The 26,825-nt window shown below is 39.3% G+C and overlaps 1 protein-coding gene across 1 annotated transcript in view; it reads right to left on the reverse strand.

The window, feature by feature from the left end:
• The window catches only part of LOC125481211 (ATP-dependent DNA/RNA helicase DHX36-like), a gene marked incomplete at its 3' end in the record, with an annotated part of 27,540 nt that extends 797 nt beyond the window's left edge, over positions 1 to 26,743 (reverse strand). Inside the window, exons 1-10 of the mRNA XM_048592470.1 lie at positions 26,739 to 26,743; positions 26,253 to 26,256; positions 24,603 to 24,692; positions 23,115 to 23,170; positions 19,210 to 19,274; positions 13,339 to 13,482; positions 9,670 to 9,787; positions 7,773 to 7,871; positions 3,023 to 3,196; positions 1,878 to 1,964 (exon numbers count right to left, since the gene is read on the reverse strand). Of these exons, the coding sequence (XP_048448427.1) occupies positions 1,878 to 1,964; positions 3,023 to 3,196; positions 7,773 to 7,871; positions 9,670 to 9,787; positions 13,339 to 13,482; positions 19,210 to 19,274; positions 23,115 to 23,170; positions 24,603 to 24,615 (756 nt within the window). The remainder of the gene's footprint in view (positions 1 to 1,877; positions 1,965 to 3,022; positions 3,197 to 7,772; positions 7,872 to 9,669; positions 9,788 to 13,338; positions 13,483 to 19,209; positions 19,275 to 23,114; positions 23,171 to 24,602; positions 24,693 to 26,252; positions 26,257 to 26,738) is intronic.
• Positions 26,744 to 26,825: the final 82 nt, after the last annotated feature.

The following is a 26,825-nucleotide window of genomic DNA, read 5'->3' on the forward strand; positions in this document are numbered from 1 at the left end:
CAGAGTGAGGAATATAAAGTGCTAAAGGGAATTGATAAGGTAGATGTCGAACAGATGTTCCCCTTGTGAACAGTCTCAAACAAGAGGTCATACCTCTTGTATACCGTGTATAGTTAGAGGAGGCACATTCAATACTGAGACAAGGCAAAACCACTTCTCTCAGAGTGTTGTGAACCTGTGGAACGCCCTGCCCCAGAGTGCAGTGGAGGCAGAATCATTCAACAGATTCAAGAAAGAAAGGAATATTTTTCTGATGTAAAGCGGTACAAAGGGCTATGGGGAGCAGGCAGGAAAGTAGAGTTGAGACCAGGATATGATCAGCCATGATCATGTCAAATGGGCTCAAATGGCTGAATTTCTACTTCTGCTCCTAATTCCTCTGTTCCCATGGATAACAAACTCATGGAAATGAATGAGAAGTGATACACAATTGTCAATTTGATATTGCTGATAATTAACTTCCGATTCTCACTTTATGGCAGCTCTCTCAGATGGGATCTGGGTTCGCTGATCAGTCACCTGCCAGAATGATCACACTCCAAGGGACAGTGACAGACAGTTCAATCACAAGTGCACCACGGACAAGCCAACCGCCATCTTTACCTGTTTCAAAATTTACAATGGTCAAGAGAAATCACCAGCTTCCCCTTCTCACAGAAATAGGAAACAGAACCTTGGAATGTAATTGCCAAAGCAATGAATATTCCATGGAATACAGAACCAAATTAAATATAATGAAAACTGCAGATACTGGAAATTTTCTGAAATCAAAACAGGAAGTGCAGAAGAAACTCAGGAGTGGCAGCATCTGTGGAAAGATAAGCAGTTAACATTTTTACTGCAATAACTCTTTTTCTGAGTTTAATTAAATTCATTAAGCAAACTGACCGGTCCTAATAAACAGGCACAGGGTGTGTGGTTGACCTTGGATATTGTGCATACAGCAAGAGAAAACGAAAAACAAATCTAATTGGGATTCCCATGCTTTGTTTGGTCAGAAGCCGAGGAATCCGCTAATCTGGATTCAAGCCTCACCACAAGAGGTGAAGGACCACATGCAAATCTTTTTGTTACCCTCTACTCCCCAACTACCCCCAGCAAAAACATTTCCGATTATTAGTATTCATCAGAATCAGAGTTTTACTGCACTCCCACTCTGCATTTTCTCAATAACTGGAAATCTATTACTCCACGTTACTGCGTCCTTTTCATCTCAGTCTTCAGTGAAGACGTTACCCATGACTCAGTGGGATGCACGCCTACTTCAGAGTTTAAAAAGTCCCACTCAAATACAGAAACTGAAAATCAAAACTGACATTTCCATAGGACCGCTGAGGGACTGCAGTCTTTCAGGTGAAACATTAAGTCAAGGTCCCAGCTGTACTCAGACAAATGTAAAAGATGGCACTGCCTTATTTCAAAGAAGAGCAAGGGAAATTGCCATGGTGCTGGAGCCAATATTTGTCAATCAATCAACCAACATCAGTATAAAGAGATGATCTAATCATCATCAGATTAGAGGCTGAGAACATGTTGCAATCAAAATGGCCAGTGTGTTTTCTAGAGTGACTGCACCTCAAACTTAGCTTGCTCACTGTTGAGGCCATGAAAAATGCCAGAGATCCTTTCACATTTTGTACAAAAATACAAATCAAAAAGAACCGCAGAAGACAATATCACTAATGAGTTTCAGATAATACTCTCTTTTGAAAAAAAAATGCAAAAACAGCACCTCCATTGGACTCTTATAAGTAGCAAGACTTCAAACGTTTACTGATCATCTTACATATAAGATACTGACTGCCATTGAGATGTCAACAGCTTTTTTCTATTTCAGATCTGCTTCTGCATTTTTCTTGTATATAAGCAGTACCCACCTTAAATGCATTTACCACAGTCAGATGGTCACTCCGAGACTGCTTGGATAATTCTCGGCGTTTTGCATCGGCCAATTTCTCTTTACCCTGCCAGCAGCACAAAAACAAGCAGGTTAAACTCCAACATTTATTTGCTGAAGAAACATTTAAGTTTTTACAAAACTTTTGCTCCGTACAATGTTATTGGGGGATATGTCTACATCCTTCAAGAAGCAGTCTCAAATAGCGCACATTTCAACAGCCCCCCTGATACTTGATTATACTGAAACTGACTACATAACAGATTTAATTCAATGTATGAAACACTGAGGTATTGCGGTAACATAATCCAAGTGTTGTGTCATCATTTCTTTCTATTCAGCTTGTCCTAATGCAGTATTACAATGCTTGGAGTGAAACTGCCCGCAAAACGGCTAGGCCATCATTGAGTAAGAAAGGTGGAGATAGATCAACACCACTTTCCAAACAAAAAATCAAATGCACAAAGGCATCGAGCAAATCTAAAAAGCACAGAGGACCCAGATGGGACCAATTAGCCTGGAGTTGGTTCCACCATTCAATTACAGCATGGTAAGTCTGTGCCTTAATCCATCTTCCATGTTCCCATTGCCCTCCATTATCCTTGATCAATGCAAATCTACCAATTTCAGACATGAAATTTTCAATTTGTCCCAACATGATTTCAGGGAGGGAGTTCCAGATTTCCTCTAGTCCACACAAAGAAGTACTTCTTGACTGGTCTTGCTCTATTTTAATGGTTCTGGACACTACCTATCACGGGAAATATTTTATCTCTACCTACTGTATCAAATCATTGAAGTAAGCTTTAAGATCATCTTAATCTTCTAGACACAAGGGAGTACAAGCTAGCCTATGTAACACATTTTGATAAAGTAACCCCTTTAGCTCTTAAACAAAATAACCAAAGAATTGTGGATACTCGAAATTAGAAACAATATTAGAAATTGCTGGAAAAACTTAGCAGGTCTGGCAGTGTCTTTTTCAGAAGAAGGGTGACTGGACCCGAAACATTAACTCTGCTTTCTCTCCACAGATGTTACCAGAACGGCTGAGTTTTTCCAACAATTTCTGCTTTTGTTCCCTTCGGCTCTTGCAACGTCTTGGTAATAATTTTAATACTTTACCAATGGGATCACAAATGGATCCTTGAAACTGAGACTGGCTGCAATGGTAAGAACCGGATCCAGACAGCACAACAGTGCTCCAAACAGAATCATTTTCCCAATATGTGGTTCCACTGGCAAGCGAGCTAAGTGGACCCCAAGTGGAGTAAGCTCTTCATTCCTATCCAAAGCATTCTGTCAGAAAAGAAAAAAGGAAATTTAAAAATCTTCAGAACACTCTGCAGCTATCACACAATCTGTTCCTAAATGAAAACTAATGTAATTAAAATTTGCACCCTTATGGTCATAACCACATATGCACAAGCAGACGTTTCAGGGTTTTCCCCATGTTTTAGGTCAGTTTTGAAACATGCAGCCAAAAAGGAAACTGACAACACCATCCACTACCATCACAGGGTGGACTATCCACAACACTGACTGCAGCAACTTGCTCAGTCTCCTCCAACAGCCCCTTCCAAACCCTGTTACATCAATCAACTGGAAGGACGAGGTCAGCCTGCAGGGGAAACACCTCAGATGTCCCCTCAAAGTAACATCATCCTGATTAGGACATATATTGGCTGTCCTTAATCATCATTGGGTCAAACTGCTGGACTTCTGCCCGATAACAAAGAACAAAGTACAGTACAGCACAGGAACAGGCCCTTTGGCCCACCAAGACTGCACTGACACATGACATCTTGCTAAACTAAACGTCTTTTGCCACTACATGGGTCCATATCCCTCTTGCCTGCCTATTCAAAAATCTGTCGAGAAACTCAGACGTGGAGGATTGGACAAAATTATGGCTGTAAGAGCTGCTCCTTTTTTGAGGTCTTTTCAGTGTTAGAGCTGACTTCCTTGAATTCTAGGAGCAGTAATTACTGTTTTATAAGCTGTTTGACAATTACAACACTTAAAATGCATCTGGATGGATATATGGATAGGAAGGGTTTAGAGGGATATTTGCCTAATGCTGGCAAATCAGACTAGATTAATTTAGGTTATCGGGTTGGCATGGACGAGTTGTATAGCTCTATGATTCTATGGCTTTTAAATGTTGCTATTGTACCCGCCTCCTCCTCCTCCGACAGGACATTCCAAGCACTTGCCACATTCTGTATAAAAGACTTGCCTCTGACATCTCATTTAAACTTACATCCCCCAGCATTTCACTTTTCTGCCCTGGGAAAAAGGCACTGACTATTCATTTTATCCATGCCTCTCAATTTTGTAAACTTCCAACAGGTAATTCCTCATCGTTCAATGTTCAAGTGGAAACAAACCAGTTTGTCCAATCTCTTCTCCTAGCTAATACCCTCCAAACCAGGCATTATCCTAGTAAACTGTTCCTGTATCCTCTCCAAAGCTTCCACATCCTTCTGGTAGCGTGGTGACCAGGACTGTACACAATTTTCCAAATGTAGCCCAACAGAAGTTCTACACAGCTGTGAATTTTTATACTCTATGCCCAACTGATGAAGGCAAGCATGCCATATGCCTTCTATGCCACCTTATCCACTTGTATTGCCATTCTCAGTGAGCTGTGGACCTGTACACCTAGATCCCTTTGCATATTGATGCTACTAATTCTATCATATACTGCATACATCCCTTCCGCATTAGATCTCGCAAGATGCATCACCTCACATTTGTCTGGATTAACCAACAAATTTTGGAGTATTATAACCACTAGATCTATCATTGTTGCTGCCAATTCCTTTAAATGTCTAGGATGTAGGCCATCAGCCCCTGGGGACTTGTCTGCCTTCAATTCCAACAAATTGCACAGAGTCTTTTCCATACTAATGATGATTGTTCTAAGTTTTCCCCCTTAGAACAAAGAAATTTCCAGTACAGGAACAAGCCCTTCGGCCCTCCAAGCCTGCACCGATATGCTGCCCATCACAACTGAAACCCCCTACTCCTTCTGGGGACCGTAACCCTCTATTCCCATTCTATTCATATATTTCTCCAGATGCCCTTTAAAAGCCCTTCTATAACCTCTGCATTACTTGCTACTACTGGGATGATACTCGTGTCCTCTACTGTGAAATCCAAAGTGATTTACTGACTCTGCCATTTCTGTGTTCCTCAGTATTAACTTCTCAGTCTCATCCTCCAAAGGACAAAAATTCACTTTGGCTACTTTCTTCTCTTTCATATACCACAGAAGCTTTTGCATCTGTAAAGTCAGTATTCTGGCTCAATTTTGGTCACCATCAAGATGGTGATAGTAGGCCTTTGTTTTGAATTATCTGTGTGAAGAGGATTGTGACTCAAATTCCAGTTCTCGGACAGTTCCTAGAAAGAGAGAATAACTTTCATCAACTCCAAGATGACTACATAGTTCAATGCTGGATTTGCAAACCACACCATAGGTTGTGATGCTTGCATGCATCCAGTGATAAGCAGTACAAAACTGGTTACTGTGTGTCTTGGAGGAGATCTTGGAAGAGGTGGTGCTCTGATGAACTTGCTGCTATATCCTTTATGATGGTGAGTATCACTAGCTTGGAAGGAGGTGTGGAAATAACCTGAGTTATTACACTGCATCTTGTAGATAGCACCTTCTCTAGCTGCGAGGGTAAATAGAATGGTAAGGCACAAGGGACCAAAAAATTTCAAAAGGCTAACAACAAAGCGATAGGGCAATCTAACTCACAAAACTCAGCCTCCTTAGGAGATTACTCAAACAATATTTGACCATGCTGCCCTCTCAAGATAAATCAAACCCCACTCTTGCTCAGTGGTTTCAGGATGCAGCTGGAGAAATTCCTATCTATATGTGTCTCACTCCACTGCTTCCTCATGTCAGTTCAGATTTCCAGGGAATCAATAAGAACAAATTATTTCTAACAGCCTTAGAGTGGATAACAAGATGGCACAGATCTGAAGTAATTGGTAAAAGAACAACAAGCAACAGGAGGAAAATCTTTTATGCAATGAATTGTTAGTAATTAGAACAAACTGCTTGAGAAGAAGAAGAAAGATTCAACAGCAATTCTGAGGGACAGAGTTAATCTGCATTTGGAGAGACAGGGATTAATTAAGAACAGTCAGCGTGGCTTTTTTTTTTTTTTTTTAAGAAGGGAGGTCACCTCTGACCAACTTGATTGAATTTTTCCAAAGAGGTTACCAGGTGCAAAGATGAGGACAATGCTTTTGATGTAGTCTACATGGACTTCAGCAAGGTTTTTGCTAAGGTCCCATATGGGAGATTAAAAGCAAAGTTAAGAGCCATTAGATCCAAGGAAATTTGGCTCGATAGATCCAAAATTAGTTGAGTGGCAGGAAGTAAAGGGTGATAGTCGAAAGTCGTTTTTGACTGAAAGCCTGTGTCCAGTGGGGTTCCACAGGGATCAGTGTAGGGGCTCTTGCTGATATGTTATATATAGATGATTTAAGACCTGAATGTTGGAGGACTGATGAGTAAGTTCGTGGATGATATGAAAATTAATGTGGTGGTAGATAATGAGGAGGATAGCCTGACAATACAATAGGATACAGGCAGCCTGGTCAGATGAATTGATCAATGGCAAATGGAATTCAATCCAGATAAATGTGAAGTAAAGTACTTGGGCAGGATAAGCAAGGAATGGGAATACATAACGAGTGGTAGAACCCTGGAATGTCCTGAGGATCACAGGGACCTTGATATGCATATACACTGCTTCCTTAAGGTAGCAGGAAAGCTAGATAAAAAGTGGTTAAGAAGGAATACAGCATACATGCCTTTAATAGTTGGGGCGTAGAATTTAAGAGCAGGGAGTTATACTGTTACTTTTTAAATGTTGGTTAGATCACAGAATATTGAGTGCAGTTCCGGAGTCCACATTATAGGAGGGATGTGACTGCAATGGAGAGGATGTAGAGGAGATATATCCGAATGTTGCCTGAGCCGAACAGTTATAGCTACGAAGACAGACTGGATAAACAGGGGTGGTTTCCCTGGAGGAGAAGACACTTAGGGGGGACATGATTGAAATGTATAAAATTAAGGGCCGAAAAATAGGATAGAAAGGAAAGAACATCTCCCCTTGGTGAAAGGATCAATGACCAAGGTGCATGGGTTTAAGGTACAGGGCAAGAGGTTTACAGGGGATGTAAAGAAAATCCTTACATCCAGAGGGTGGTAAACTGACTGATTGTAAAAGGTGCTGCTGGCAGAAACCCTCATAATATTTTAGAAGTACTTACATGCGCACTTCTAATGCCAAGCGTACAAGGTTATGAATGAAAAATGCTTTTGGAAAAGTGCTTGCTTGCTTGTGACTGACAAAGATTCGACGGGCTGAAGGGTCTTTTTCTGTAATGGGGCCATAAGACCACAAGATATAGGAGCAGAAATTAGGCTATTCGGCCCATCGAGTCTGCTCCACCATTCAATCATGGCTGATAAGTTCCTCAATCACATTCTCCTGCTTTCTTCCCATAACCCTTGATCCCCTTGAATAGTTTTCAAAACGGAATTATTTGGATAACACTTGGCAGCCTAAAAAATTGCAGTGACAGCGGCAAAGGCAGGGAAGGACTAAATGGACACATTACCAAGGAGCCAGTAGAGACTAGATGAGCCAAAAAGTCTCCTACTGGGCTATAGTTTTCTGTGTTCCAAGGCTCAGGACTTGGGCTGCATGGGTGCAATCACTGTGGTGACAAAGGTAAATCACTTTGCAGTAATGGTACTGCAGTTCCACAGTTAACTAGCAGGAGCTATGCTTGCCTATTAGTCAACTGGCCCATTCCCTTCTAGTCGGCAAATACTTACCAGCTCTTTAAGATGGGTCACAGCCAGGTTAACAGCTTCCTTCGATGGAGGCTGCATTGCCTTCTCCAGGAATTGGGCAATTCGACCAAGATTTAAAATCTAAGGCAAAATTAAAAGCCCATGGTTAATGAACAAAAAAAAACTGCCACACAATGATGGAAGCTTCCTCAGTCAACATGTATCTTTTTAAATAACCTGTCTGATTGTAAGAGAAAATTCTGGTTGATTTACTACTTGCATCTTTAAACTGCTCTATTTACATAAAATTGGAATATCATTTAAACTGTATTTGAACTGTTTAAATAGAAGTTGAATAGCAGGCATTTCGCTTTGAAAGCCAAAATAGGCAAAGATAGTCTGATAACCTCCAGGAGTCAAATTTAAATTCCAGCCAGGTACAATGAGAATGAACGAACGAGTGAGCTAACCATCAACATCAAAGTCAGATGATATATGTTTTGAAAGGGCAGCAACTTACTAAACGTACACATCTGCAGCCAAGACAGATGATGATGTTTCTAACTCTGGTTACCATTAAATAAACAGGTCAAAAAGTCAAAACTTAAAATGCTACTCAAAAGAACTTTGAAAAACTGAAGATTTCCAGCCAACTTCATGCTGTATCATCCAATAACTGCAGACTATCACTAGTATAAGTGGGCAATACTGTCTGACCTGTTCTTTATGCAGGAGACCTTCTCTCTTTCTTTATCTCTCCCATCAGTTTGCTTTCATTTCTATATACCGCTATGCACAGACTGGGGAGACAACCAATTCACAGACTCTTAACATATTATGGATTAGTGGAACTCCCTTGGCATTGTTAGTAATAAGTCACGTAAGCGTGCATTCTTTTTTTTTTTCAATGGAGCTTGAAGTCTCTGCTCTTCATGTATTTCAACACTCCATCCATCATGACTCTTCACTCAGAATTTCTGTTCTAAATTACTCCACCTGATTGCACCTTTCCTGCTCTTCAAAAGAGTGGTTTTTAAACTGTGCCTTCTTCCATCTCCAGTAACTTGTAAGCAGTTACCTCAAACTTAATGTTCAAACACTCTCTTAAGCGAAGCAACATGAGACCTTTCACAATTTGAAGGGAATATGTACACATTGAAAACAGTGGAAGGTGGGTCCAGACAGATTTCTAAACAATAAAGAAGTTAAGCTTTACTAGCAGGACAGGATCTAAATTTCCAATGACTGGACTTATCCAATACCATAACCATCAGGCTATGAACGCAGAGAATTAGTAACTCGACAGATCACTAAACCTGTTGCAGACACTACAATAGCAGAAACAACATGACTAAAGTATTTCTTTACCCCTACCACCACACAAATATTTAATATTCCGAGTAAGTAAAAAGTAGGAAACAGTGCAGGGCAAATAAGGGAAAACATACAGTGAAAAATTCTACTCCGACCCCCTCAATCCAGAAGACTAGAATCAGTGACTAAGACACTGAAATAAGGCTTGTTTGCTTCTTCACATCAATATTACAAACTGCACTGGGAGCTCAGGATCATGAATCATTAGACTAAAAGGACTTCAGATCTTTCTACAGAGGTCTTCTCTTTTATTCTAGGTTCCTATTCAGGAATAGGAAATAATGATAATGTCACAATATTCACATATAATTAGCCGGTTTGGCTGACAATGGACAAGATACTTTAAATTACTCCACCTGATTTGCACCTTTCCTGCTCTTTAAAAACTACTCTTTTGAACTGTGCTTTCTTCCATCTCCAGTAACTTGTAAACCGTTACCTCAAATTTAATGTTCAAACACTCTCTTAAGCAAAGCAACATGAGACCTTTCACAATGTGAAAGGAATATGTACACATTGAAAACAGTGTGACAGGCTGACAATGGACAAGATATTTTATTTTAACCTTGATCTGCAAGCAAAGCTCTTCAAGTGGAGTCCTCATGATTTCTGGAAGCTGATAATCATCCAGAAGGCTCTCTCGCAAACCATTGTACAAGTGGTAGCATGAACCTGGCTGCACCCTAGGAACAGACAACAATCAAAAAGTTTAGCTGGTTATCAACAAGGTAAACAGCGAGCTTCAGTTTCTCTGCAGATTAATTCATTAAAACTGCAATCTGACAGTTGCTGGCCCCTCTAGACAGTGGAACACAATTCATTCTATATGTGAGCCTCAAGAAGCAGGCAAAAGACTATGCTTAATACAACCAGTGAGCTTAGATCAATATGCAGTATAAGCAAACTTCAAACCATCGATTTACAACCTCAGTTGCTGATTATTCAACAGGCTTCATTGAAGGGCATTCTTGCTTTCAGAATTTGCAAGTACTTCATGTTAAGAAGCTGAATAATTAAACTTCTGACTCTGAGGATCGATAAAAGAATTAGGGTTGCAACAGATGAGAACTGAGCAAGTCATGATTCAAAAGAAAGAACAAAGGAACTGATAAAATATACTAAATCCTCGTTTTTCATAGGGAATAGAGCATGGACTGCCCAAATACAACAAAACACAGATACCACTCCAACATAACCACACAAATGACTGCATGATCAGATCAGACAAGTCAATGGGAAAGGTCCATATGAGGTCTGGGATCGACCTCATGAGTACACAAATCTGCAGGTAACAAATCAGTGGATGAGGAGGATTACAGTAACATCCACAAGGGAAAACTTGCAGAGCTACACAGAGCAAGGGCAGGAGAAAGGGAATGATTTAGATGGCACTTTGAAGCAGCCAAGACAGATACAATGGGCCAAATGGCTGTCTTAAATGATATTGTCACCTGGAGAGAGGAAAGTGGCACTTACATGGCATCTGTAATACTGAGGCCTAGAGATGCAGTACTAAAACAAAATCTGACACCAGGCATCTCCTTCACTTGATTGCGCCAAAGAGTGGGAAAAGAACAGTATATTTCAGGATCTGCTTCACAGATCGGATTACAACAATTTTTTTTTAAACACAACAGATTTGCCTGTATTATTAGTTTGAACAACTGCTTAGGTAAGGGGTGGCCAACTTAAAGCCACCTCTTTCGGAGACCCAAGAGCGGGAGTCAAAGAACTTTGGGGGAAAAGAGGCCTCAACAAAAAGAAGTGCGAGAATTATCAGATGTGGATTTTCGGCTTTCGTGGACACCAAAATATTTGATTGCATTGGAAATATGTTCATTTAGTTCCCACCGCCTCCAGATATTGCAGTAGTCAGGAAGTGGAAGAACAGAGAATGGAATAGTAAAATTATTTGCACAGTAGAACATTCTTCACTCACACTACTCAAAGAATTACCAATATCCAGCATTATCAACAGGGTTTTAATTAAATTTAGGACAGGTAACATACATAATGGAGCATGATCCCACAAGTACTTTGTTGGGGTGCTTTTGTTATTCTCTCAGAAATCTAAGGTCTCCTTCCAACCAGGTCCGAAAGCACAGCACCTACCCCCATTGATTAGTATCATTGGCAAAATTTGGGAAAATGTAGAGCACTTTCCATATCTCAAGGGCATCTCCTCTCAACAAAGGCAGACAGAGCATATAAATCAATATCACTCTCAATAAGCCTGCTCAGCCTTTGGCCAACTGAGAAGGGAATTTGAAGATCAGGTTTTCAAACCTGAGGCCATGGCCATGGTATAGTGGGCAGCAGTGATACAACACTCCGCTTTGCACTGGAGACTATGATATTTCAAAATAGTACCTTTCCAATGCATTACCTATCAGCAGCCCCATCACAAGATTCTTCAATCTGCAGTCAAGGAAGGCTGTCTAGCAGCAGCATCCACTCCTAAGCCAACTTCCCCAGCATCATGACACTGAACTCCTAAAGAACTTGGAACTTATTCGCAGCAACAGACTCCCAAGAGCAGAGAGGAAACACCTTAGGAATATCCCCAACATCCCAGAAGAAGTATAACATGACAACAGCACCAACCAGCGTTCCCAGGAAGGCACCAAACACACCAACAACTTCACAATCAATGTAATAGAGAAAGCACACAAAATTTCAAACATTATCTGTATAACCCTTCAAGCATTGCCAGCTTACATGTAGAGGGTTCAGCAGATCATACTAAAAGCAAAGCAAAAAACTGCGCACGCTGGAAATATGAAACAAAAACAGAAATTTCTGGAGAAACTCAGTATGTCTGGTACCATCAGTGGAGAGAAAATGGTTAATGTTTTGAGGCCCATGACTATCAGATGAATCAGACTGGACTGAAAATGCTGTTTTCTGAGTTTCTCCAGCAATTCCTGTTTTGGACTTTAGATCACATATTTGATTTACCAGCCACTTCAGAGTCCATTAAATGGAGTGGAAGTAGGTCATCCTTAATTCCAAGGGACTATCAAGATTGAAGACACAAAGTTCTGCTTCACACAGATGTGACCCTTATCTTAATAATAAATGTTATGCCACACAAGGCATGAACTGAGTTAGTTTTTACCTGGTGCCACGAGGTCAGACCCCAGATCCAGATTTAGATATTTCTGCATTGAAAGGGCACATCAGTGTGAAGTGTGATACATTGCCCCATGGCACAGTTGCAATGTGAATGCACTGTCACTCAAATTTAGATACCATGTGCAATTTATGTTCAGCAAGCAACTCGTTTTAACTTATTTTGGGAAATAAAATTTTGTTCTCTCAACTGTTGAGAAAGTTTATAAAGAGCACTAATCCGAATCAGGTTGTTGTGCTACAAGAGGAGAAAACAAATTTAAGACAGTCAAATGCCAGTGATTCATAATTTTAAAATAGGCTTCAAATTAGAACAGGAAGCAATAGTACTATGCAGTAGAAGTAACTAATTCAATAATGTGAATCAGATAGATAACTTTCAATCAAAGCATAACTATGTTAAACGCTAATGCACCAAAACATAATATGAAACACAGCAATGCATCATTGACCTTTATCTTGCAAAGAATTAGAACAGCAAGATTCAGCTTCCTTACACGACCAGTGGTAAGGAAGCTTTTGACCATCTAATTACATCATCAGGGCTCATCCTGCTGACTTGTTTCATAACAAGGCTCTGGTACACAGCTATACGGTGCAAGCAGACTACTTTTTGATTACTTTCCAGTAGTTGAAGACTTTAAATTACTTATATTCACTACATTCATACACTTCAGCCAGTTTTAGCATCAGTACAACCCAATTTCCAGCACCAGTGTATATGGAGGCAAGGACTGTTATACGTCCTTTTTAAAGCAAATCTAAGGATATAAAGAAAGCACAGACAAATGGGATGAAAACAAATCAGCTCCAATTGAAGAGTTAGCACCAACATTAGCATAATGGGCTGACACAATTCCAGACACAATTGCATAAAATCTTAGGATTACTAACTGTGCTCTGAAAGCTTAGCAGAATAATCCACGCTGACTACAACAATATTATCAAAACAAGCAAATGACATCTGTGACATTCCTTTCAAGTCCAGTCAATGGCAGTGACCTTTAACTCTGCAAATATCCACAGACCACAGTGTGCACTGTAGATAGCTTGTTTATATGACATTTTGTCTAACACACATTGACAGACAAGGATACACTACCTGCCAGCTCGACCTTTCCGTTGCTTGGCATTAGCTTTGCTGACCCACTCTGCTGCCATTGTGCTGATATTGTTTTGAGTGTCAAAGTGAGTTTCTTTTATCTTTCCTCCATCAATCACATGAACCACATCATCTATGGTGATGCTGAAAGATAAAAACAAGTTCCATGATATTAAGAATATCCTTATTTAAGTAAGGAAACCATAGCTACGTGCTTCAAATCAACAATATATTCAAATTTTAATATACATATCATGGTATACATCAGTAATTAAATAAAAGCAGAAATGCTGGGAGAATACACAGGTAGCCTGTTGAAGATTTGCTTTCATTTTGCAGCTTTTCATGTCTCAGAGAATTATCAATGATTTACAGATGCTGTTTTACTTTCAAATACAGTTTAAGAAAATAAATCAAAAAGGAAACAGAAAGGAAATGGAATGACCCAGGTAAAACTATTTTGATGTAGGAACCATGTCAGTTTTTGGGCCTTTAATAAGTGTGGACTGCAAGGAGAAAGAACTTTTAAAAACAAAATTTACCACAATGGCTGCATAATTTGGGTTCCTGCAATGCGCAGATGATCAGGAGCCAAGGAGTTGTTTACAAATGAAGTCGATTTAGTTCTCAGCTAACTGAGCAAGATGGAATGAGAAAGATACAGAGACATGACACAGAGAGTGAGAGGCACAGAAGTGTGTGCAGTTGTTCTCCCCAGCAGCTAGCTGTTTCCTGCTGTAAAACACAATCAGTTTAAATGTGGAAAACCAATAATTACTTTTCAGGCAGCAACTGCTGCAAGCTATGACTTTCAATTGATAAATCACAGACATTTTACAAGTGAATCAATTGCTCTGTATTTCTTACAAACTAGTAGTGGAAGCTTTCAGAGAAAAACAACTGAACCCCAAGGCCTTCGCCTATCGAAGTATCCAATTGGCTAGCTCCCCCTGCATTCCATGTGATTTTTTTTTTCCCCCATGGTAGAGTCTTATTCCTCAAGCAGGGAAGTCCAAAGCTACAGGGTGTAGGTTGAAGGTGAGAGGAGAAAGATTTAAAAAGGGACCTGAGGGGCAACATTTCAAGCAGGAGGTCATGCATGTACAGAACAAGCTGCCAGAGGTGGCAGTAGAGGCAGGCAATTACAAGATTTAAAAGACATCTAGATAGGTACATGAATAGGAAGAGTTTAAAGGGATATGGGCCAAATGCTGGCAAATGGACTAAATCAGTTTAGGATATCTGGATGGCGCGGACGTGTTGGACTGAAGGGTCTCTTTCCGTGCTGTATAACTCGATGACTGAGATGACGTGCTCCGACAACACAAAGAGCTTGACAACATCCAGGACAAAGCAGCCCACCTGAGTGGCACCCCAAACCCCACGTTCAAGATGTACTCCCTTCACCACTGATGCACAGTAGCAGCAGCCTGCAGTTAAATCACCAAGGTTCCTGCAATACTTCCAAAACCCATTACCACATAAAAGGACAAGGGCAACAGATGCATGGTGTCAGCACTCCATCTAATTTTCTGTTTGTGCAGGCATTTGAGGTCAGTGCACGGCAGCGACTTCTGGAATGGGAAGTCAACTGCACAATCCAAACGTTGACCCCGATCGCTGTGGACAGAACCTCAAACAGGTCGCATGTACATTGGGTCACGCAGCTTAGAGGGAATGTTGCATGGTGTTATATGTCACTGGGGTACTGTGCTATAAATCAAGAGTTATTCCCAGAGTTGTCACAAAAATTACAGATTTTGAGAAGTAGACAATATTCTCCAATTTACCTGTCTTTTAGATTCAAGTTGACCAGGTGTCCGTACTTAACAAGAATGACTATTTAATACAAATAAATAGATTCTAACTACAGATAAACAATGATGAACCTGACATATAACTCTACTAGCTACATTCTAACCCTCTTATAAAAACGTCAATACTCCCTGACCTCAGAGTTCGTTTAGATTTTGTTTGGCTTGTCAGGATGCAGCTACTTGATCTTCCTTCTCCAGATACTTTTGCTTGCAGAAGACGCAAGGCATATGTTTGCACTTATAAAGTCTCTGATTCAAAGCCACAGCTTATAATTACTTTTGAGGAAAAAACAAACTGGCTTTCTTTAGGCTTGAGGTGTTTTCTACTGCAGCAGAGGCAGCTCTTTCAGAGATTTGATGCTTCCGCTTCAAACACTCTCATCTACAAGCTGTCCAGTTATCTTGGAGTCAATCAAGTTGTTAGGAGACAGAAGACCTTTGTTATCACGTCAATCTGCTATTCGTTGCTGGCCAAAGCTGCATTCACACATACACCTTGGCTTCAGCTTGTCTGCAACTAGACTTTTCCCCAGCGCTTGAACTTACTGCACTTAAAATGAGTGTCAGTTAACTTCCTTTTTTAAAAACGCAATCTTTCAACCATCCTTGGCTTTTAAAACAGTCCTTTTCCCTTGTCAGTCCAAAACTACAAAACACAGAAAAGTAAAAATGTCTAGAACACCATCACCTGCTAGATCCCCGCCAAGTCATAAACCATTCTGACTTGGAAGTATATCACCATTCTTTCACTGTCACTGTGTCAAATTCCTGGAACTCCCTTCCTAACAGCATCATTGGTCTCAAGACTTGCAGCAGTGCACAATGGCAGTTCAAGGGCAATTAAATTTGGGCAATAAATACTGGCCTAAGCATAAAAAACTCACATCTGATTAACACATCTAAAATCTACTAATTTAGCCATTTGGAGTCCCGAATAATCGAGCACTCTCCTTGTCCTGCCTACAGGAGTGTCAGCTTCGATTTAGGGCTCATAGCCTGGAGGGAAGCTTAACTGCACAACGTTCATTCTTTAGGGGAACGTAAGCCAAAATGTTAATCGTTTTTTGTCCTCCTTAAATTGAAACAGTCCCAAAAAGTGTATGTCAGTCATTTGGATTTTCAGTTGAGATTCACACACCTTGCAGTTTTTAATTTCATTTATCATGTATTGGCTTAAAACAATTGTAATGACATAATTTTAAAATTATGTCAAGAAATATGATTCTCTCTTTTCCACTGTGATTACAAGTTTGTACTTCTACAGTAGGAGAAGTGAAGAAAGTCAAAACTGTAGATGCACAACTCAAGGGGACTGTGCAAAATCTGTGCCATCTACTGCTGGCTTCTTTCTATCTCGTTTCAGTTATTTCTCCACAAGTTACACCTGCATTTCAGGGATACCAAATCAGCATACAGAAGAAAGGAATAGAAGGACAAACTGATAGAGTTAGATTAAATAAATAGACTGGGGGTAGACTTATGTGGAGCACAACACCAGTCCAGACCAGCTGATCTATATCACCTGCTTCTTCACTGTACACTCGATGCAACTCAATTTTCAACTCTGCTACTTCACAATCAGAACCACAAGCAAGCTATCACCAATTGCAAGCTGTCAATTGATTTCCTAAATAAAGTTCCGAGGTTACTAATCAATACTTAGATAACTTACAAAATTCAATTATCACAAACATATTCATATTCACAGGTTTAAATAAACAGAAACATGGTCAGTGAAATATTCAAAAGAAAATGAGTTCCTTCTCTGAATACTGTAGTTTCAGTGTCATATAAAACAGCATTAAATTGGCAAACAGAAAATTAATTCAGAGGCCATAATATGGAAGGTGGTGGGGAGAAGTGAAAAATTTCAAGTTCTGAGGGTTCTGAGGAAAGGTCACCAGACCCAAAACGTTAACTCTTTTTTTCCTGCACGGATGCTGCCAGACCTGCTGAGCTTTTCCAGCAGCTTTGTTTTTGTTAAAATCTTTAGTCTTCAACTTTGAGTACATTTTCCAGAGAGACAGTTGGACCTATGAATATCTTATGTCATTTATGCACAGATCTCATGATGCAGTTAGCGAACATTTTGAAATGCCAACCACGAATAATGTATACCAAGGGTAGAAATCAGTGATGCCAAAGTGACTGTTCTCCCTAGGATGAACTGCGTTATTGACTTTTAAAACCAACAGAGAATTTTTACTTTTATGCCAGAGCCACAACTTAGAATGCACCATCTAAAAGGGTAGTTGAGCAGATTTGGTAGTAACTTCCTGAAGAAACTGAGATATGAAAATAAAACAGAGTACTGGGAAGGGAATGGGATTAATCAATGTAATCAAAGAATTGACAAAGTTAGAATAGGCCAAATAGACTCCTAATTTGCTGTGTGATCCTATGAAGTGAACACAATGGTACATTTTACACACAAACTCAAGTATGCATATTGTACTGAACAGCTAGTTTTGCTCATCACCCTAAAGTCTACAAGGGTTTTTTGTTTTCTTTATTCATTCATGGGATGAGGGCATCGCTGGCTGGACAGCATTTATTGACCATCCCTAATTGCCTAGAGTGCAGTTGAGAGTCACCCACATTGCTGTGGATCTGGAGTCATATGTAGGCCAGACCAGGTAAGGATGGCTAATGTCCTTCCCAAAAGGACATTAGTGAACCAGAAGGGTTTTTCTGACAATCGGCAACAGATTCATGGTTATCACTAGATTCTTAATTCAAGGTATTTACTGAATTCAAATTCCACCATTTGCCATGGCAGGATTCAAATCCAGAACATTATCTTGGTCTCCGGATTAACAGTCCAGTGATAATACCACTAGGCCACTGCCCCCCTTATTGTATTTCTAATCATTTTTTGATCAAAAAATAACTTTAGTACCACAAAACTAAAGAACATTCCAGTCCTATAAAGGCATCCTTCAATACAGCAATTATCACACATCCAGATACAAAATACAAAAATTTTTTTCATGCATCAAATCCATTATACAAACTCAGGAGATTTTAGTTTCAGAAAAAAACTGCCCACACAAAGAATAGCAATGAGACTTCAGGAGATCTTTAGGTGAGATCAGCAGACAGTAATCAAGATAATAGTTGTGGCTTTGAAAGAAAAGCCTCTTCTTGGGGTATGAGAAATTTCAACACAATAGTTTGTCTGAGGCAGCTTGTTGATAATGGATTGATGCTGAACACTAGTTTAGAAAAAAAACGTTATATTCCAATGCTTTTTGGTACAGAACTGAAAGACAAAATTTCAAAGGGATGATCCTTTTGAAGAGGGAGACAGACTGAAAGCAAACCTCAAGAATCAGCGGACTCAAACAAGGTTAGTTAAGAATGCATTGGGTGTTCTCTGCAAGAAATGATATTCCATCTGCAACTGAAACAGTGATGCTGGAAGAAAATATCTGATGACTGAACTCATTCCTTCCAATGGGCTGTATGAGCTTTCCCATTAAGTTGAACCAGTTAAACATATCAAAGAAGAAAAAAATACAGGATGTGGGAAAAAAAGACCAGGATATAAGACTGAAGCAATTCATATTAATTCATATTCAGAAAACTCAATTCTACACTAAGTGAATCTGAGGTAAAACCAAACTACTGCATAAAAATGCAAATCTAGCAACAAGGAAATTTGCACTTCATTCTGTGTAAAGCTCCTCTCAAGACATCCAGCAGTGGTGACAATCGTTGTGAAAGGACAAATCTTCATTTTTACCTGATGTGTATTATAAACAGCTAATTTTTTTCAACATTCAGCAAAGAATTCATGAATACATCACTGCTTAAAGATCATGGCATTAAGGCAGATTTACTGAGAAACAGTTTAGAGAATCCCAGGAAATTCCCCAAGCTGTAAACCTCATGAAACTTCCAAGGCAAAACTGAAAACTTTGGAGTGTATTTAAAGGGAACTCGACAGGGAGCAGAATATATGTCTTTGCCCTACTGTCTGATTACATGGATTTTCAAAAGTCATTTGCAGAAATGTCTCCCACTGTGGCTGCAACAATGCAAGTTATATTACCTTGTCTCTGCAATGTTGGTAGCAATTACAATCTTGCGAACTCCCGGTGGCGGCTTCTTGAAAACCTGAGAATATAACCACACTAAATTATACCAAGTCTCCTCCATATCCAGCAGTCAAATTATTATCTGTTGACAGCATGCAATTTAATTGTAAAGTGATGTGATCAGAAACAGGTTTCACTGTTTCAGATGGCTCAATCATTTCTTCCACTAATGCATGAAGCCAAAGAGATACATTATTAGTTGGAAAATGACAGTTGTTGTCATTTTCTGCAAAATGAAGTGCAATAAAACATCAGTTTAGCCAGTCAACTATTTTTGTTTGCTGCCCAGCATGTGCTTTTTACCAATGTTAAGCTGTCATACAATTTTCTTTCTTATGGAGAGCAAATCTTTTGCAGATTTATGTAGATGTTTCTAATGTAATGACCTTAGGCTTTGGTATCCACACATCTGCAACAGCTGCCATTTGTAAAACAAAGAAGTTAGATATATTTTGCAGGAAGATCCAGAGGACTAACAAGCAACTTAAACCTTAAATAGCTCTGTGGTCCTTTGTAATTGTTAATGTGGGCTGAGAATGTTATCTCAGAAATTACTCTTGCATTGCAAAAATACTCTTTGGTTTCTGATTATTCATTAGAGATGAGATATTTCTTATGATCACTTCTCTACACAGTAACAGGAGGATGCTATTATGATCCTAGCTAATGGTAATATTACACCAATCAGTAATGTCAGAGTGAAACCTGTCTTGGCAGACCATGAATTTCATTGTTTGCTATTTGTTTACCATTGTTGTCAGTTACTCAACATATTCACAAGACACTGCCAATTTACTTTTAACAAAAAGAACATAAAAGTTTACGATACACAAAAGAAAATATGAACTATGTTGAACTATGAACTACACAGGAACTATTTGAAACAGTTTTCTCAAATAGCAGAAAGGTAGCTTCAACCCTTTTATCCTCAGAACTACAGACACACAAACTTCAGAAAAGCGTCACCCTGTCCTCACGTTAAAGCTTTTATTAGATTTCTGCATGCACTCAATGCTATTTTCTTTAATTATAATTTCCAAGACTCTTAAGCTGCTAAAACAGTTCACTTATTAATCAACATGGATTCCTTAAATTCTTCACTTCCACACTCTTCTGCTTCTGAAGTTTTCTTTGAAGCAATTCAAGATTTCTTGCCCAGCCCTGACTATTTTGGAGACTGCTAAACTAACACCTTTACTACTCAAGAACTTTGCTCTCTGACACAACCAGCTTCTGCCTGGCTTGTTCTGGATGGTTCTAACTTACAGGACTCCTGTCATTGGTCAAAAGTAAGTAACTTTCTTTTCTTCTACATTGTCTTTTTAATTATGCACTGAACTATTCACCTCTAAAGGTTTTAGACCTCATTTAAATGCATGTAAACAAATCTCCGGACACCCCAATACCACTTACAGGACCAACTTAAAATCAAGCTAAAATTTTAAACTACTAAAGCCCCTTAAGATACACAATAAAGAAACATCAAACTTAAAGCTATACATCATTCTTCCACTTTAGACCCCAAGTATTCAAACGATAATATAGTAACTCTCCTCAAAAAGTAAAAACAGAAACACGTCAACCATTATTAAAGAAAGCCTTGAACGAATCCTCACTGTCATTGATAGATTTCTATGCTTCCAATGAGAAACAGAAAAGGGAGGCCTTGTGACACAATGTGTAGCTTCACTGCCTCTGAGCTAGAAGCTCAAGGTTCAAGCTCTCCTCCAGGACATGATGGCCAAAGTTACATTCATAATGTGGTCAAACAGACGGAGTATCAACTTGCCAATCCTGGCAAAGCACACCAATGACATGTATTCAGGGCAGGAGACCTTCCTGGTCAGTCACTTACTGGAAACGAATTGGAGCTTCTAACATCTGCCACAGTTCCAGGCTGCAATATGGATATAAAAGTGCATGTTGCCACATTTCTTGAAGACCAAATGGTTCAGTTGGTTGGATGGCCAGTGCGCCAATAGCATGAGGCTTGATCCCGCCTCTGATTGAGGTGGATTTTGGACTGGATTCCTCAACCTACATGCAGTGGAGGTTGTGTCAACGTGGGTCAAACCTACCATTGAGTAAAGAACTCGAAAATAAGAAGTTTACAATAAGCAGCTCAAGCAGCTTATTCCAATATTGAAAGAAAATAGTTTGCACAGGGCATGAACACTGACATCTAACATATTAGAGATAAAAAAAATTCAGGCAGTCATTAAACCTTAAGACCCACATTTGTCAGCATGCTATCATAGAGTCATACAGCACGGAAACAGACCCTTCAGTCCAACCAAACCTTGCCAAAGATAATCCCAAACTAAACTAGTCCCAACTGCCTGGTCCTGGCCCCGGCCCCTAACTCTCCAAATCTTTCTTATTCATGTACTTATCCAAATGTTTTTGAAACATCATAATTGTACCCACATCCACTACTTCCTCAGGAAGTTCAATTCACTCTTTAAAAAAAGTTCCTTTTTTAAAAGGATCTCTTTTCTCTCACCTTAATGTGCCCCCTAGTCTTGAAATCCCCTATCCTAGGGAAAAGGCAACTACCATTAACCCTATGTATACCCCTCATTATTTTATAAACTTCTGTAAGGTCATCTCTGAACCTCCTACACTATGGTGAAAAAAGTCCCAGCCTGTCCAGCCTTTCTTTATAACTCAAACCTTCCATACTCAGCAATATTCTGGTAAATCTCTTCTGACTAGATTAATAATGTCCTTCCTGTAACTGGGCAACCAGAACTAGACACAGTTAGAGTCGCTTGCAATGCCCTTCCAATGAGCAACAACTCTGATTAAAAAAATCACCTTTTGCTGTGCAAAATGTTGTTTTACATTAGATGTCAGATTCTATTATAAAGGAACATTGGGTCTCTGCATAGTTACAAATTATAACTGTGTCACCCATTTCACAAGCAGAATGCAGAGAAATAGGGGCAAATAAGAAGGAATCATACATGATCATATATCAAACAAGCTTTAAGATTCATGACAGAACATATTTTACAATAAAAAAAACGCAACAGAAATTGATTAGAAACTTACAGCACAGGTTGGGAATGTTCAGCCCATCTTATGAGCGCCAGGTCTTTGAAAGAACTATTGAATTTATTCCCCGTAGCCGAGCGAAGAAGGTTAACACAGAAGTAGTCAAAAACAAACTATTTTGATAGAGCAAATAAAGAAAAAGCTTGTAGTAGAACAGCTCAGTAACCAGATTTAAAGGCAAAAACAAAAAATGCTGCAATACTCAGTATGTCCAACAGCATCTATGGGCACAGAAACCAAATTAACATTTTAGTTCCGACAGTAGATCAGATATCAAACATCAACTGTTTCTCTCTCCATGGATGGTGCTAGGCATGCTGAATATTTCTAACATTTTCTGTTTTTATTTTGGATTTTCAGTATCCAGTGTGCTGCTTTTGAAAAACTTGGGGTGGGCTTGCAAATTGTCCCCTCACAGTGAATTGTAATGATCTGGAAGGCACTGTTCAAAACGAACAAGTACATTCAGTACACTTTTTAAAAGAAATCAACCACACGTTTGAAGGAGTCAAGATTGCAGGGCCAAGGGAAAGATGAGGAAATTATAAATAAATGGATAACTTCTTCATAAAATCAACACTGATGGGCCAGATGGCAGATGGATGAATTATGTTTGTTCCAGATAACCTGGAACTGAAAAACAGCAACAAAATGGTGGCTTTAACCAGGAAATTAGTCACAAATGGACAAAACATTCTGTACAAAATAATTGGGCTATTTGAACCATTTGAAACAACTGTTCAAGTGATGAGGAAATGCAGATATTGCTTGGTTTAGTAACGTTTAATGTATAGTATCATACCTCTGTCTGATTCACTGAAGGCATGAGAGAATGGAGAGGAATGATCACAAACCGATCTAGGGGAATAACAGAGTACAGAATTAAAGTCACTTGAAAGAACAGAACTTAGTGGTCATGCTGTTGAAAATTTTCATCCTACACTCACCAGCACGGGCACAAGAATACCAAATTTCAAAGGCAATAATTTCTACAACACAAGGAACAGGGTATGACTAGTTGGTAGATAGAGTCAGATCCTCGATGAGTATACCTCAACCAATGTACCAGGGAGTGTTACCTCAAAATTTTTGTTCGAATTCAAAAAGGCAAATCAACTCTGGTTGGTCACTAGGTCATCGGGATCGTAGCAGGAAAGACTACACCCAAGCTTTTGTTTAACAGATGGGGCACAAGGCCTGGAAAAATTCCTTTCATCTGCAGAGCATCTTGATTTGCACCGCATTGGTAGTAGACGGGCTTCAAGGAGTCAGGAGGTCAGTTACTCGCTGCAGAATTCCTAGCCTCGGATCTGCTCGTGGCCACTGTATTAATCGGGTTATCCAATTCAGTTTCTGGTCAATAGTTACCTCCGGAATGTTGATAATCACGGATTCAGCAATGCTAACGCCACCGAATGACAACAGATGGTAGTTAGATTTTCAAATTGGAGATGATCATTGCTAGGTACTTGTGTGGCACTAATGTTACTAGCCATTTGTCAGCTCTTGTCAGCCCAAATCTGGATACTGTCAAGGTCTTCCTGCATTTGGATTTGACTCCAAGTACTGAAGCAGTCTCCAAATGATGCAATCATCAATGAATAGTCCCATCTCTGACCTGTTGGTGGAGGGGAAGTCATTGATGAAGCAGCTGATGTTGGGCCGAGGTCACAATCCTGAAGAATTCCTGCAGCGGTGTCCTGGAGTTAGGATGACTGACCTCTAACTACCACAACCACCTTCCTCTGTGGTAGTTATGACTCCAACCAACACTTTCCCAGATTCCTATTTGCTATGGTTCCTTGATGCCGTATTAGGTCAACTGTGGCACTGATGCTAAATGCAGTTGGTTTCATTTTCCTTCTCAAGTTCAGCTCGTTTGACCATGTTTGAACTAATGTTGTAAAAAGATCAGGAGCTCAGTGGCGCTGCTAGAGCCCAAACTGAACATTAATGAGCAGGTTATTGCTAAACAATTGCTACACAATAGCACTGTTGATGACTCTTCCATCAAAGTATTATGACTAACATTAAAATGTTTGAGGATCAATGTGTCCCCAGCCTTCCTCCCACAGGGAAGCTTTGAAACAGAACTTCATTCTGAATGGCATTACGCTGCAGCAAGTACGAAGTAGATTTTTGGGGTGTTAGGTTTGGTTTGGGTGCTCAATTTAAAAACTCTTTCTGTTGAGATGCATCAGAAAGGGCATTTCATTGCAGAAAGAACTTAAGACATAACAATTCCCTAAAAATTAACCGTCATCAGAAAATGGTACTGCAATACTGTTACCTGATTTGAACATGGTTTGTGCAGTCAGAAGATCGTTTAAGGTGCTGATATTGTCCCATCCAGGAAGGAAGACTAAAATGGCACCATCCTGCAAAGTGAGGGACAATCCAGATAAATATGCTGTTAGATTAGCTGCAAACAAAAAGATGCTATAAGAAGGATACTTGACAGATTTTTTTTTAAAATAGTCTGCAATACCTTAGAAGTCCAGCAATTTTACCATGTCAGATTACGAGTAAGGAGAAAATATATCACAGTGACTAAATCAATAAACTAGAGCATCTCACTAGTTTATATTCACACCATACACTACTGGCTTCCAAACAGCAATAATTCAAAACATAAAAACAGTGTTACAATATCGTTTTCTGAATAAGGGTCCCGACCCGAAACGTCAACTTTCCTGCTCCTCTGATGCTACCTGGCCTGCTGTGTTCATCCAGCTCCACACTTATCTCTGACTCCAGGATTTGCAGTTGTTACTATGTCCGAGTTACAATATCTTTGTTATTTTATTTGCATGGTTATTACAGAATACAATAAATTGAAAAAACCCTTCTAAAGATACTGCAGATCATTTGACCTCAATTTATGCTCAACCTTTATTAGTTAGTATTGTTGCATATTCCCAGATGACCACATTGAATGTTTGAGAGATCATGTAGAAAATGGATACTCGATGAGGCAAACTATTTAGAAAAAAAAAAAATCAATCAACAGAATGTTTAGAAATATTGAAGAAAGAAAGATGGATCTCAACAATGAGCTTCTGTCAGTGTAACGTTGTTCCTATCTAGTCACCAGGATTTCTGTTCCTGCCACTTTCGCAAGTTAAAGGGGCAGCATTTGCAATAGGGAACAAATTATTTCACTTGGATCTTAACCCACCCATCAGCCATCTCCAATTAAAAATACTAACACGACAACACAAAAATCCCTCAGTTGGGTTCAGTCTCATTGTTTGTCAAATATCTCCAGCATTTCACTAATTTTTGGCAATTGGAAGTGCACTTAGAGGTCTTCAAACGAATACGGTGCAACAGTCCAAAAGTTCAACATCTTCAACAGGCTACTTTAACAGTTTAACCCTTCATCAAATGATATCATTGGAGTTTACAGCTGCTTTGTCACAGTTATACGAATTATTGCACAGAAACGTTCAGGACAGAGGTAAGGAGTGTTACACCTCAATTTGAATAAGTGCAGCAAAGGAAATTTCAGAAAGTTGTGAACACACTGTTGAACCTGCACTTTATTCCTCTGCTGTTGACGACTTTCTCATAACCCTTGGACAAATCAGGAAAAAAATGAACATTATTAAAAATCAACCTCGTGAGATAAAACTTAATGAACTGCACAAGCAAAATACATTTCCACCAACACCTGTGCCCCAATTTTTAATAAGCTGAACAAATTCTGAAGCACAGAGGGATACTGGTTTTTTGGACTTGTATCAACTTTCCAAAAGTCTCACTTTTAATTCACTCCTACGATGTAGTATTCCTGGCAAGGCTAATATTTGGTGCCCATGCCTAGTTGCTCTCACACAACTGAGTGTTTGCTAGGCCACCTCACAAGGAGCTTAGAGTTCAACGATATTGGTCGGAGACTGGATTCAATTATAAGTTCGAGATCAGCTAAAGATGCAGGCTCCCTAAAAGTGTATTAATGAACCAGTTAGTTTTAACAATAATCCCTCAGCTTCACAGTCACTTTTACCGATAAGTTTCTGTACTTCCAGACTTTTTAAAAGATAATTTTAAATTTGAAAAAGCTTGAAATTCCAATTCTGATCAAGAGCTAAATACCGACAGAGAAAAAAAAAAGGTGAAATTAGATATCAAATACCAGATATGAAAATTATCAAGGCTAGTTCAGTAAATAGCAATGGCAAGTTATATGTAAGACCAGTAAAATGAAATCACCTATCTTCAATACACAGATGCTACATTTAAACCATCTAAAAGCAGTGGCATTTCTGACTCGTCTTTCTTCCTACTATGGTCATAGATCAATCGTTATCCTTTTCAACAAATGTTACCCAGGCCTATTTTGAGAGGATTTTGTCTAAGTGTATCAAATCCACTCATTTGAGTGATGAATAGACAATTAGGGTAGGTAGGCAGCAATTATAACATGAAGAATAAATTTTAATCATAGAACAAGAATGTACCACAGGGAAGTAAATCAACATGCTCAATCTTTTATTCACTGCACAAGGGC

Source organism: Rhincodon typus, unplaced genomic scaffold, assembly GCF_021869965.1.
Source record: "Rhincodon typus isolate 14 unplaced genomic scaffold, sRhiTyp1.1 hic_rhity00001272, whole genome shotgun sequence".
NCBI classification, from domain to species: domain Eukaryota; kingdom Metazoa; phylum Chordata; class Chondrichthyes; order Orectolobiformes; family Rhincodontidae; genus Rhincodon; species Rhincodon typus.